The sequence below is a fragment of the Urtica dioica genome, chromosome 11 (assembly GCF_054948205.1).
Source record: "Urtica dioica subsp. dioica isolate 48M chromosome 11, U.dioica_male_clone48M_v1_H2, whole genome shotgun sequence".
In the NCBI taxonomy this organism is placed as follows: domain Eukaryota; kingdom Viridiplantae; phylum Streptophyta; class Magnoliopsida; order Rosales; family Urticaceae; genus Urtica; species Urtica dioica.
This window is the reverse complement of record NC_142766.1, coordinates 10,694,785-10,709,064: the sequence shown is the minus strand read 5'-3', so window position 1 is coordinate 10,709,064 and position 14,280 is coordinate 10,694,785. Positions and strand designations below refer to the sequence as shown.

Genomic DNA, 14,280 nt, shown 5'->3' with positions numbered 1-14,280 from the left:
ATGACAAAAATATGAGGGCCCAAATACTGAAGCGCAAAGATTCTATGATGCAGACAAAGAGACGAGTGCATGAGTTGATTTTTGCGACCTTTTGCTTATGATATGATCAAACTTAACACAAATATGGCATTTTAAGACAGTGAAGTCCGAGAGGCAACTTATTTATAAGGATGAGACATGACGGTCTCTAGAAATCCAAATATGATTGGCATGTTGGGATTTCAATGCCGAAACCCCTCTCTAATAAGAAGACGAAATAAACAAATGCAATGAATAAGACACAAGAATTTATAGTGGTTCAATCTCAACGTGAGATCTACGTCCAATTTTTGCCACTGCAAATTCACTATAAACCCAATCGAGAAAGGTGTTTACACCAGTTCTCTCTTTTTCTCTCTGTACCGACTCTCTCTTTTGTTTTTCCACACATATAAAAGTAACAACTAGAACATATTTGTAGAGAAACATTTAGGGCAACAGACAGGAATGAAATACCTTGGATACCCTTGACCTAATTCTTGACTAAAAATGACATACACACTGTCATTTAGTCTCCAGCGCGATGTGGTCTGCTCGGTGATCGATCCCAACTCGGCGATCGACCTCAGTCTTCAGCATTCCAGCTCGTCAGTTCGACGCTGTTAGGCCCCACATTTTCAACATGATAAGGTCAGAGTAGTTGACAAGGTAGAACTGAAAGTAATTGACATGGCTATTAATCCAGGCATTAACACGCACTTGAAGAAAATAATAATCAATTGTGATTATCAAAGCTTGATTCTGAAGGAGAAATTGTGAAAATTATATTCTCTTTCTCTATGTTTTGTCAAAATCTTAAATAAATTGGTATGGATTCCTCTACGTTGTAACGAATTGACAAACCGGTTTAGTAAATAGTCTCTCAAGAACAAGACCTCTAGTTCTTTGGGCTTAGTGTATCCCATATCTTTGAGGGGTTTTTTTTTAAGCCTTTAGGCGCTCCGTTTGGAATCGGAAAATAAGAGAGAAAGTGAAAATAACAGAGAAAATGAAAATGTGAGAGAAAATGATAGAAAAAAATCAAAATTCTAATTGTGTTTGGAAGTCATGGAAAATATGAGAGAAAATTGACGAGAAAGTAACGATGAGACCAGGGACGGAGCTACTCAGGTCCAGGGTGGGCTCTAGCCCCCCTCAATTTTTTTTATTTACATTTTTTGCCCATTTTTATAAAATTTTACATTTTTTACCCTAAAAAATTTACCCTTTTGACCCATTTTTTTTTAATTAAATTTATTTTTACCATGAATTTTTTTAATTAGCCCCCCTCAATTTTTTTATTTACACCTTTTGCCCATTTTTAAAAAGTTTTACATTTTTTACCCTAAAAATTTACACTTTTGACTCATTTAAAAAAATATACATTTTACCATGAATTTTTTTAATTAGCCCATCTAAATATTTTTTTTTTCAAATAAGCCCCTTTATTGAGCTTTTCTGGCTCAGTCCCTGGATGAGACACACAAATGTGATCCCCTCATAGACAAATTTGGAGAGATTCTCATTTTCCATTTGATTTTCGAAGGAAAATAAAATCCTCATTTTAGTTATACACTTTCTCTCGTATTTTCCATCATATTTTTTTTTCACCTTATTTTTATCAATCCAAACAACCTAAGTAAAATAAGATGAATTTTCATTTTCCTTTCCTTCCTACTTTCCGGGTTCCAAACGGAGCGCCTTAGTGCCTCAATGAAAGTAGAAAATCGATGGGGATCAAAAAAATCATTAAATAAGACAAGAGTTTCTTCCACGAAAAGAACTTGCCATTTCGTCATGGCGCCCATCGAATTGCACTAAAACGTGTAATTCAAAATTAGTAAATTTAATAATAATTTTAGATTGAGAAATATAGAGAGCTGAGAGAGGGCCGAGGGGGCAATTGGCTAAGCTGATAAAATATTAAAAATAATTCGAAACCAACAAACTAAACCAGACAAGGCACATTTCATATCCAAAGAGAAAATTGAAAAACTATACACAAACCAATATCTAGTTTGGTTTCTACACACACAAACTAATATATTAGACAATTACACACTTATGTACAAATTTGGACAAACTTACCCCTACACTACTTTCCCCTCTCTCCACCAAAATCTTCCATCCTCCTCCCCCATCGAATTCGAACCTCGACCCTTCCCCATTCTTCAGTTCTTCACCAGCCAAACAAAAACAAAGAGATTATCACACGGGAAAACGAAGACTACCTTCAGAATTCTTCGTTGGTGTATACGGGGACGAATCGAGCTTCCTCAGCGGACCAATCTGGCTGGAAGATTGTTGAACTCCGAATCCCCAAATCCAGGTCCTTCGACGGCCTCAAGGACCCCAAATCCTCATCCACGAAGACCGCTGTAACGACCGGAAATCCTCATCTCCGACGATCACGCCCTCCTCTGCCACACTGTTTTTCCCGTCCCCGCGAGTCCCTAGGGTTAGGGTCTACAACCACCATTTCTCAACTTGGAATTCAACTTTGGAATTTCTCACACGATCTCACTCGTAATCTCCTCCTCTCTGCCCCGGCCTGCTAGAAGAACTCACAGCCGCTTCTCTCGTTCCAGGTTATTTCATTTTTTTTTTACTTTCCCATGTTGTTTGTATGTGTGTGTGTGTTGTGGATTCATTTGATGTGAAGTCAGATTGGTAGTCCAATCGGATTCATTTTATTGGATTGCATTATTTGATAGGCCGGGTATTCATCGAAGACGAAGTTCACCGCCTCCGTTCGAAGCTCCTAGGATAGGTTTGCTGTCGCCGAAATCCACCACCGTGTCATGGTGAGTTTCTTTAGTTCAGATTCTTACAAGGATCGAAAGGTTCTCGACAGATTCGATGCTATTCGATGTTGGTAATTTTAAGCTTTTAGTTGGTGTATTTTTCGTTAAAAAATCGGATACATGTCAGCAGTGGTTCAGTGATTGTTTTATGCTTTTCAGTTATAATAATCTGAGAGCCATGCCGATGGTTGTTTGATGTATTTCAGTTAATGGGAACCGAGCTCATGAGAGTTTGCATCAAAGAAGACAATGAGGACTTTCCTTCGGTTCCACCAGGTTTCGAGTCATTCACGTCTTTCAACCTGAAGAGGGTAAATGATGTTGAGAAGCAGGACAGTTCAGAAGCCCTTGAATGTGCTTCAGAGCAACAGCCGATGAAGATGGAATCAAGCGTTGATGTGAATGATGTTGCGAAGAGTACGAGGGCGCTCCGGCGGAAACCGGGGACAAACTATGGGAGACACGACGGAGCAGAGGATGAGTGTGAATCCGAGCGCTCTAATCAAGTCGGTGATTTGTTTTTGTTCTGATGTTGCTTCCTACACGAACATTATATATTTCTATACTCATGTACCGATCCTTATATGCAGAATTTTTCCACGAGGCTTCCTAAGGGCGTGCTCCGTGGATGTCCTGAATGTATAAATTGCCAAAAGGTTAATCTCTTAGTATTTACTTGCTTGACCCAAATTAGGCGCTAACTCAATCTTGTCATAGTCAGATGGCTTCTCTTCACTAGATTAAAAAACTGGTCAATCTGGAACAGGTTACAGCAAAATGGCGCCCGGAGGAGGCTCGTAGACCTGATCTTGAAGATGCGCCGATCTTTTATCCAACTGAAGAGGTCTCAAAACTTGCCTCAACAATTTTCTTTAGTGAAATTCACTACCTTCTGTTTCAATATATGTTTAAGTTGTTTGTTCTCGAGAATTCAGAAGTGTGAGCCAGTTTTTTATACTTCTTTTTAGGAGTTCAAGGACACGTTGAGGTATATTTCAAGCATACGCTTGAAAGCCGAACCCTATGGCATATGTCGCATTGTTCCTCCTCCTTCTTGGAAACCTCCTACACCCCTTAAAGAGAGAGCCATTTGGGAAAAATCTAAATTTGCTACACGGGTTCAGAGAATTGACAAGCTTCAAAACCGAGATTCATTGAGAAAGATGTTCATGCTTCAAAGTCAGATGAAGAGGAAGAGGAGGAGATGCTCGAGAATGGGAGCTGATTGTTTGAACGGTAGCCGAGGACTTGGTGACGTGGTACATCAGCAGGAGGTAGAAACATTTGGGTTCGAGCCTGGTCCGGAATTCACTCTGGAAAAATTTGAAAAGTACGCGGATGATTTTAAGAACCAATACTTCCGAAAGAATGAAAGTGTTGCAGATACCATTCTTAAAGAGAGTGTCGAGCCGACTGTGGAAATGATTGAGGGTGAATATTGGCGGATGGTTGAGAAGCCCACAGAAGAAATTGAGGTATTGTTTAATGGATAATTTGTTCAACTTAAATCTTTTTAGCTATTTTTGAATATCCGTGATGAGCTAAATGGCCTGAATGTGTATGGTTATATGCCCTCTCAGGTCTTGTACGGAGCTGATCTGGAAACTGGGGCTTTTGGCAGTGGCTTTCCCAAGACTTCCGATAAAGTAGTTTCTCCGGTTGAAATAGAACGATACATAAAATCAGGCTGGAACTTGAACAACTTTCCTAGGCTACCTGGATCTGTCCTCTCTTACGAAAGCAGTGACATATCTGGAGTTCTTGTTCCTTGGTTGTATGTTGGCATGTGTTTTTCTTCCTTTTGTTGGGTAAGACTTGATTTTTACAATGATTGACAATGCATGGGAATTATCTATAGGTTAATATTTTCGAGGTAACATTCTCATTTTTTGTTTGTGATATCTCGCGTAGCATGTTGAGGATCACCATTTATACTCGTTAAACTATATGCACTGGGGTGCTCCAAAGTTGTGGTATGGAGTTCCTGGAAAGGATTCTATGAAATTGGAACTGGCTATGCGGAAGCATTTGCCTGACCTTTTCGAAGAACAACCCGACTTGCTACATAAGCTGGTGAGTAAAAGTTGACGGCTTTTCATTAAAAAAATTTGTGGAACTGTAAGCTCATTAACTAGCCAAGAGTGTGGCAATTCTATTAGTTCGTCCCTTAAGTGGCCTTTTATGTGTATTAATGATTAAATCTCTCTCTTTTTATTTATACACTCACACACACACACAGATGCTGATTATACCTAACTTATAGAAATAACTTGAGTGATGAATATTCTGATTATGTTTCTTACGATTCTATGCCCTGAACTGATTATTCTATTGTCAAACTCAGGTCACACAGCTCTCTCCCTCCATACTGAAATCTGAGGGAGTTCCTGTCTACAGATGTGTTCAGAGTCCCGGAGATTTTGTTTTAACATTCCCTCGAGCATATCATTCAGGGTTCAACAGCGGTTTCAATTGTGCGGAGGCGGTTAATGTAGCACCGGTCGACTGGTTGCCCCATGGGCAAGTCGCAATAGAGCTGTATTCTGAACAGGGAAGAAAGACTTCTGTATCGCACGATAAATTACTGCTTGGAGCAGCGAGGGAAGCGGTGAAGGCACAGTGGGAAATGAACTTGCTGAAGAAGAACTCTTCAGATAATTTAAGATGGAAAGATGTTTGCGGAAAGGATGGGATACTATCAAGAGCACTAAAGGTAAACACAAAAATTCACATACAATTATTTTAGGAAAGACAGAGCTTCATTTGAAAAAAAAAAAAAAAAACTTAATATAGAGTCCCCAAAATATTACAAAGAGAAAAAGGCTGCACTCAGACCATCACGCCAATCCGGTGGCGAACCCGGGATCCCTAGACTGTTAAAGGGCACTGCCCGCTCCCTAATTAGATCCGAAAAAGAATACCGTTGAAATTCTTTACAACTTGCGTTCAACCAAAGGGGAAATACATTTTTTTAAACTTTCCACTGTCTCGCGGAAATTCCAGTCCAAGTCTTTAAACACGCTTTTGTTACGACTTCCTCAAATAGAAAGCAACCTTCCACTTCTCACTTTTCCTGTGAAAAACCTGGGTCGAGAAAATCTCCTCGATGCAGTGAGGGCTAAACTCTTCTTCTCAGTCTTACAAAGAATCATTCCCAAAGGCTCGATGCCCACCGGAAATTGATGAACAGGTGATGAGCATCCTCACTCACACGTTTACACAAGGAGCAAAAGCTTGGGAGGAGAGCCCGGTTCGAATTTTGACATCGAATGAGTCATTGAACCAGGTGTGACGATCTTAAAACTTTGCCACGAGGCGATAGGGGACAGCATTTCCAACAACTCGTCGATGGCTTCTCTGTCAGTCAGACATCTGGGAAATTTAGAGTCCCAATCCACTTTTTCCGAAATCTCCTTTGAAAAACGAGCTAGGACATTGATCGTATTATTTTCCAGTGGGCAAAGATGAGCTAAACTGGGAATTTTATGGCCAAAACCCTGACAACGAGCCAATCATCTTCTCAAAATCTCACAACCTACCCGTCTTGAACTCTCCAACCACATCTACTATAGAGCACCTCTTGGACCAAGGAAAGAGACTTTCAAGAGCTTCTAAAAGCTCGACTTACCTAATTGATCTATTTGGGCATGATAGTTTCAGATCCGTGTCAGACAGTAACCCCTATTAATACTGGATCTTAAAAAGAAATTAGATTGCTGGATGCAGACCTCTTCTGATTAATTTTTGGGATGAGAACAGTTACAAATAACCATTTCTGTTTTATCAACTTGCTTTGTTCTGGGAATGTACTTGTTCCGATGTTTGCATTTACATTTTCATGACTTGGTTGCTTCTACTTTGAAATCTTTCTTTCATGCAGTCGCGTGTTGAAATAGAGCGTATGAGGAGGGAGTTCCTTTGCAGTTCTTCACAGGCAATGAAAATGGAGAACAGTTTTGACGCTGTCAGTGAGAGGGAATGTAGCATATGCTTCTTTGATCTGCACCTTTCTGCGGCTGGTTGTCATTGCTCACCAGATAAATATGCTTGCTTGAATCATACTAAGCAATTATGTCCATGCGCGTGGGGCGATAAATTTTTTCTTTTTCGTTATGACATCAGTGAATTAAATATCTTGGTTGAGGCGTTGGAGGGAAAATTGAGTGCCATCTACAGATGGTCCAGACTGGATCTTGGACTGTCCCTGAGTTCTTATGTTAGCAGAGACAGCTCGGGCAATGGAAATTCTCATTCAGGTAAGGGACTTGAAGCGTCAAATGCACACCCGTTTTTCAAATCGGTAAAAGATGAACAAGGCATAGACGTATCTAAAGAGACCAAGGTGGTGGTAGTAGCACTGCCTTCACAAGACACGAAGTTATCTAAATCTGGCATCGCTTTGCCTAAAATCGAGATGCCGAGTATTCGTTCTCCGTTGAAGAGAGTAGAAAACAATTCTAAAACTCTAGTTGGAGCAAAACCAATTGTGAAGAAGACTTCTGTTTTGGAACACGATACCGTAATACTTCTTAGCGATGATGAAAGTGATGATCCAAAGAAGCCAGCTTCAGTTGCAGGAAAAAAAACTTTGGCTGCGAAGCAATTAGATGTTTCAGCTGCCATGGATGCACCCGAAATGGATAGAGAAGTTGGATGCTCATTACCCAATGGGGGAACCAAAAATTCTTTATCCAGCCCCGTTATCTGTCAGGATGAACTTCAAGGGAATCATGGACAAGTGGGATTTAATCCACCAAAAAATCCTCTTGACGCCCCTTCTCTGGGGCTAGGATATGGTAAAGGTAATCAAGAGTCCTTAACGATTTGTGCAAATGGTGACCATAACCCACAACTTTCTGGAGTAGGATTACCTGAAAACGGGGCACCATACTTCGGAGAACATGCAAGAGCGTCGAATGGAAATGCATCATCTAGCCAAAACAATTTGGACAGATTTCATCGTCAGAAAGGACCTCGTATAGCAAAAGTTGTGCGGAGGATCACCTGTGCGGTAGAGGCTTTGGAATACGGAGTTGTTCTTTCTGGAAAGTCGTGGTGTAATAGCCAGGCCATTTTTCCGAAAGGTTTGTCTTTTTTATTCTTTTTTATTACCCTGTTAAAGTATACAAAATATTGAAGGGCATTGTTCATACTCATTCTACTTGAAGCAGGGTTCAGGAGCCGGGTTAGGTACATGAGTGTTTTAGATCCATCGAACACATCATACTACATCTCTGAAGTGATTGATGCAGGACGGGATGAGCCTCTTTTCATGGTATTTAATCGCCATATAATCTTTTTATCCCGCACTCACCGAGTTGATTGTATAACTACAAAGTCTTGTGTTAAAAATCTATTACATTATATTCTCTCTTCCCCCTTGTAGGTTTCCTTGGAGGATTGTCCTCAAGAGATGTTCATCCACGGTTCTGCTAATAAATGTTGGGAAATGGTAAGAGACAGAGCGAACCAAGAAATCACGAGACAACACAAGTCGGGAAGATTAAACCTTCCTCCTTTGCAGCCTCCTGGAAGTCTCGATGGCTTCGAAATGTTTGGCTTCACTTCTCCATCTATTGTTCAGGTAAACTACTCACTTATGAGAAACTGGTTGAATTACAGTGCTACTAATCTTTATCGAATCCCATTCATAATTATACTTTGGGAAACAGGCAATAGAAGCACTGGATCAAAATCGGGTCTGCTCGGAGTATTGGGACTCTCGGCCGTATTCTCGGCCTCAATTACAGATTCCGCAACATTCAGGAGTTAGGACCTCAGAGCAAGGAAACGCTCCGGGGGGACCTGGAAATCATGTTTTGGCCCCCGGAGCAGAAACAATACTCAGGGGTCTTTTCAGGAAGGGTAACTTAGCGGAACTCAACTCACTGTACAGAACGCTAAACGAGAACCAGTCATCCACGGCGGGCCGAGACTTTGTGACTCGGCTTCTTTACAAAGAGATTAACAACCGACAAAGTTTCTAATTATAACTTACCGCTCGATCGGTCTCATCATAGGAGATTCCCCGTCCGTCCCGGCCTATGTAAATATCCAACTCGGACTCCACACACATAGTCACAAATAGAGGTATGACTTGGTCGTTCTTTCGTAACCTATTAAAGAAAAAGAAAAAAGAATCTGGAATTTTTGGTTTTGTTGATGAGCCATTTTTGGGACTTTCCCGACCATGTATTGGTCATGTAGTTGAGGAGAAGGGGGTTTGAATCGTACGACATCGCTTCCATTTGTTTATAAAGTGAAGAGAAGCAATTCATTATTCACTACATCTTAGTTAAAATTGGAAATACTCGCCCAATAATCCTGTGCAACTTTAGTATGTCCCGATTTAAACAAAATTAACATAAAGAATTATTCATTCTGTTCTTTCTTGACGCCCATATATACATACCATCTTTAAATATTTACAGACGTCCACATGAATCTGATTGTAGTTAAAATATGGCAGTAATTTGAATTCGGCTAGAAATATACACTTTATTTCAAAGAAACATATATGTTTAATTTAGAACCCGCAATGTTCCAGAATTGTTACATCAGAAATGAACAGGAACAGAAACCGTCAGCGGCGGCCTGATTGTCATGCTAAAGCAGCACCAAGGCCAACATGGACACGAACCAAAAATTACGTATCACTCTGGCCTCTGTTCAATTCTGACTTGTATGTCTTTACACAAGTTCATGCTCCCCTAAACCAAAATCCTGGCTCCGCCGGTGACCACAAATCTAAATCTATCACATTTTGAATTCCTTTGCTGAAAAGAATACAACCACAACCCTATAATTTTCTTTGATGATCTCCAGACTCCAAGCCTCGTCTTTGAAATGTGTTGACATGTAAATAACATTATTTATATCAGTTGCTCTATAATGAAACATTTTGGGGACAAATTGTATGGAATAAAAGAGTTAAATTCGTTTGTCTGGTAATAAAAGGTATTAGTAATGTAAGGTCTATGTATGATGGGCGATGCGGATATCTAGTCATTTTTATGTTTGGGTTTGGCAAAATAGCTCAATTTTCTAAAGTTGAGGCAAAATAGCTAAAATTTTAAAAACTCCAAAACTACCCTCTTCTTCTGCTAAACCAACCCTAAACGCACAAACAAATCGATCGCCACAAACATTCGATCATCACAAACAAGCTCAAGGGCGTGATTGCATCGCCGAGGATCGATTTCCTGGTGTCCTTAACACCGACGGCAACCTCCTTCTTGAGCTTAGAAAGCTTCGGATCAATCTGCGAGAAAATTAGTCCGACTAGCTGGAGCCCGAGTCGGCCGACGATTGCGTCAACGAGCTACTCCTCGGCAGCACCGTTCGATCGGATCGGTGGTGATGGTGGTGGTTATTGCGATCGGGTTGGTCATTTTTTCTGTTCGGGTTGATCGGATCAAAAAGCCCCAAAATCTTGCTATTCCAACATCCTCAAGAGTCAACCAGCCCCGAGCCCGAGTTTGAGCCATAGCTCCTTCGATTCGCTCACCAGAAGCTGCAAGTCCACTAAAAGAGTTTTCGTCGCGGTCATCGATGCCAACGCGATTATTGCCGGAGATTGAAAGTCGGCATCGATCGTCATCACCACCGCCATCATCATCTTCTTCTTCTTCTTCTTCTTCTTCTTCTTCTTCTTCTTCTTCTTCTTCTTCTTCTTCTTCTTCTTCTTCTTCTTCTTCTTCCGTTTTCGATTTTAAGTACTTTTGTTATCAAACAGGGGATTAAAATTTTTTGAAGCATGATTAAATATTTTGACACGTGTTGCCATCTCGTTACGGATTTAGGTTTTTTTCTGCTAAGTGAATTAAATTTTTTCAAGGCACGATTAAAATTTTGACGATGGACTTAATATTGAAACTATTTGGTATAGAAGAGTGGATTAAAATTTTGGACACCTAGATTAACTATTTTGAAATCTTGAAAAAAAAAATGTTCACTCAAACATTAAGGGTATATTACTATTTTTTACAGTATAAGTAGCTAGAATGTACTAACTTATGAAAGTTTTGCTACTTTACTAAACACTAAGTTTGAATCGGCTATTTCATACAAAAATTCCTTTTATGATTACTATTTGTTTACACATTCAAATACCACATCATTTTCGGTGGACTCATAGGACCAATGTTCGTTAATCCAATACCAATGAACTTTCTTTATAAAATTTAATCGGTCTTTTTCGAAAATATTAACTACAAAATAATGCGAAATAAAAATTGAAGATTTTGCAGGACAGATTCTACGACAATATATCATTCTAAATTTAAAAGAAGAAATTTCATTTTATATGGGTGATAATATGTCAAACTCGATTTTTTTTTTATTATTATCAAAAGTGACATAAATTTTTTAACTTTGTGTATTTTATCAAAACACCTTTGAAAATATAATTACATAAAAAATTCATGACCCCACAACACCTCATGTCACTTTTATTTTTCCAAAGAGTACATTGAGGCGTCGTGCATTCCCTCAGGTGGAAGGAGAATTTTATCAGTTTTAAGGGTAATTTGATCAAATACAGAGTTTAATAATAATATCAATCAGTTAATGCATTTTCGCATAAAATTAAGTTATCTTCTTAAGGATACGCAATGAATCGTATATCCCTATGCCCTAAAAAATTATTATTCCCAAGCATCAATTTGTTAAAAAGGATTTAGCCCAGAAAATTATTATTCCCAAGCATCAAGTTTTTAACAGGATTTTGTCCCAGTTGTGACTCAAGTGTCACTCAACCCAGGCCCGGCTTAACAAAATCAGAGGCCTAAAGCAAACGTATAAAATAAAGCCTTTTTTCAAACACACAAAATAAATTTATCATATGATAATGACAAAATAAATTCGCTTTTGTCCATTTCAACTTCTTATTCTTTTTTAGATTGAATCAATTTTTTTTTTTTTTTTTTTTATGATATATCGGTTGATATTTTTTACTAGACATAATTAAACAAAAAAAAAAACTAAGAAATATAGACAACACAATACAATTCTTTAAAAAAAAAAAAAAAAGACACGGACACCAACTAATTTAAATATAGAAAGCAACAAACAACACATATAAAGGGAAAAAAAAAAGTTACATAGATAAAACCCGAGTTTTTTCATTTGTTGTCTTCTTCATAAAAAAAAAAATAAAAAAAATAAAAAAAATAAAAAAAATAAAAAAAAATAAAAAAACTTTCTTCATTTCTATGAAAAAAAATTTCAGATTTGTTTCATGCCCTTTAGTGTGATGGTGATGATGATGGTGTCAGTGCTGGAGAAAAGATAAGCACTCCAAAGTTTTTTTTTTTTTTTTTTTGGTTTTGCTATCGTACACCACTACAACAGCTGTTATATTTTTAGCCCATTAAAATATGTGACCCCTAAAATATTAGTGAATCATATAGGCAGAATTGAGGGATAATTTTTTGGGTGGGCCTTTTTCAAAACGAGGCCTAAAGCAAAGGCTTTAGTTGCCTACAAGGTAGGCCGGGCCTGACTCAACCTTATGTAGGTGCAAGTCCTCACCGCTTGAGGTACCCCCACTTAATTCTCGAGGTAGTTGGATGCTTCTATCTCAATATTCAATGCAAGAGATGAAAACTATTTCTTCTTTAATAATAATTATCATCATTTTACTTGGACAATTATATATATATATATATATATATATATATATATATACAAAGCCAAGAAATGCTCAGCTCTCCGCTGCTTGAGGCATGTTGAATGTCGAACATCCCAGCTCGCCATTCAAGATGTCGAGCTAGACTTCCAATAGACCAGCTCGACTGATATGAGGATCGGGCTAGACTCTAGTTGGTCGAGCTAGATCATGATTTGGAGTTGGGCTAGATCCATTTGGTTCAGCCCAACACTTAGAGATCGGGTTGGACCTTAGACAGCCCAACTTGATCATATTGTAGGTTGTTAGACATCTTTCTTTAAAGCTCAAAAATTATGTTCATTAAGAGGAAGCAAGTCTTACACCAACAACATCCGCACACAATGACTTGAGAACCATGCCTACGATTGATGAATAAACATCAACTGACCTTTCAACATGAAGAACACGCCCAATTCAACAGGAATCCCCCAGCCGGCCGGCTAGCATGTTTAAAAAACAAATAATGTCAGCAATGAGAACCTCTCTCAAGGGCACGGAAAATTGTGCCTATTTCGACGGGAAAACCTTATCTGACCTAGCAGCACAAAGGACGCGCCAAGTTGATGGAAAGCCTTAGGTAACCCACATGCACAATTAAACGGGATAAAATCGGCGACGAAAGTTTTGCTCAACGACAAAAAAAATTGTCTGAGTCGACGAAAATTTGACCAACTCGCACGCCTAAATGTGCCAAAACCAAAGATTACATCATTGCTCGGTGGCATGGAGAATTGTGCCTAAGTCTACCAGAAAACTTTGGCCAAACTAATTACGTGCCCAAGTCGACGGGAAGTCTTCGTCTACAAGCGCGTTTAAAGCGATAGATTCGGCGATGATATATTTTATCAATGATGTTACAGTTAGAGTATACTAATTTGGCTCGATGTATACTACAAATTTTGATAACTACTTGGCTTCATGCCCAGTCCAAGGGTGAGGCGAGAAACGCAATGGCCCAAGGCCCCTTCAAATAAAGGCTCCAAAACTTAAAGTTGCATTACATATGCATATTATATGCATACATCTTCTTTTTAAATTATGAGGCGAGAAACGCAATGGCCCAAGGCCTCTCCTTAATACCTCTCGAGCCGTCTAGTACTTCCCGAGCCATCAACGATCAACAATCATAATTTCATAATCAAATTTGAGAATAATCTCATTGCAACACAGATTAGTTCAAAATAAAATACGATGAGTATATGATCTGAATTAGTTAATTACGTGTTTTTGAATTTTTATTATGTGATTGTTTGGATATGTGTGGCATGATATGATATGATATGGTATGATAAGTTATGAATGATATGTTATGATATGTTGAGTTAATGATATGATATGTTATGTTATGTGATGATATGTTATAATTTAGAATATGTATAACAAGTTCATATTTCTAGTCATGCTATAATGTATGTTTATTTCATATGTCATTAATGCATGAAACGAATATAAAAAAGTAAAATGATAAAGATAAGTAAGGGAATCGTACCACCACAAGAGGTATTAAGGAGATGTTTTCCGAGCCGAGTCTCAAATGGGGAAATTTCTCGGGCCGATGCCCTAATATGAATTTTTCTCAAAAGTTATAAGGTTAAAAAATGGAACGAAACTATGGGAAGTCGCACCCTCGTAGCTCGTTTCTAAATTGTACACTGAAATATGTACGACTACCCTATGGATACTCCGATCTAAAAAGAAGTAGAATAGAAAGCTTAAGCCACCCTATAGTTTGAAAACTCGATTATGCATTGCATTACTCTTTTATTTTGAAAGCTTTATATTGATATC

At 38.6% G+C, this 14,280-nt stretch overlaps 1 protein-coding gene across 4 annotated transcripts; it reads left to right on the top strand.

Moving 5' to 3' along the window:
* The first annotated feature begins 2,113 nt into the window (after positions 1–2,113).
* PKDM7D (Transcription factor jumonji (jmj) family protein / zinc finger (C5HC2 type) family protein) lies at positions 2,114–9,726 on the top strand. 4 transcript variants are annotated; one of them, XR_016302023.1, is made up of 14 exons: positions 2,114–2,606; positions 2,733–2,822; positions 3,029–3,328; positions 3,413–3,478; positions 3,589–3,666; positions 3,791–4,297; positions 4,403–4,630; positions 4,734–4,895; positions 5,167–5,535; positions 6,703–7,906; positions 7,994–8,097; positions 8,209–8,406; positions 8,495–8,912; positions 9,370–9,726. XR_016302023.1 is itself a non-coding variant. In XM_089630156.1 (14 exons), exons 2-14 carry the CDS (start codon positions 2,820–2,822, stop codon positions 8,807–8,809), a joined length of 3,219 nt encoding a protein of 1,072 aa, XP_089486282.1. In that variant the 5' UTR covers positions 2,114–2,606; positions 2,733–2,819; the 3' UTR covers positions 8,810–9,218. The 4 variants fall into 4 exon arrangements, 3 of the variants coding, with proteins under 3 accessions (XP_089486282.1, XP_089486281.1, XP_089486280.1); XM_089630156.1 differs by lacking the exon at positions 9,370–9,726 and having other exon boundaries at positions 6,703–7,078; positions 7,394–7,906; positions 8,495–9,218; XM_089630155.1 differs by lacking the exon at positions 9,370–9,726 and having other exon boundaries at positions 6,703–7,624; positions 7,688–7,906; positions 8,495–9,218.
* Positions 9,727–14,280: the final 4,554 nt, after the last annotated feature.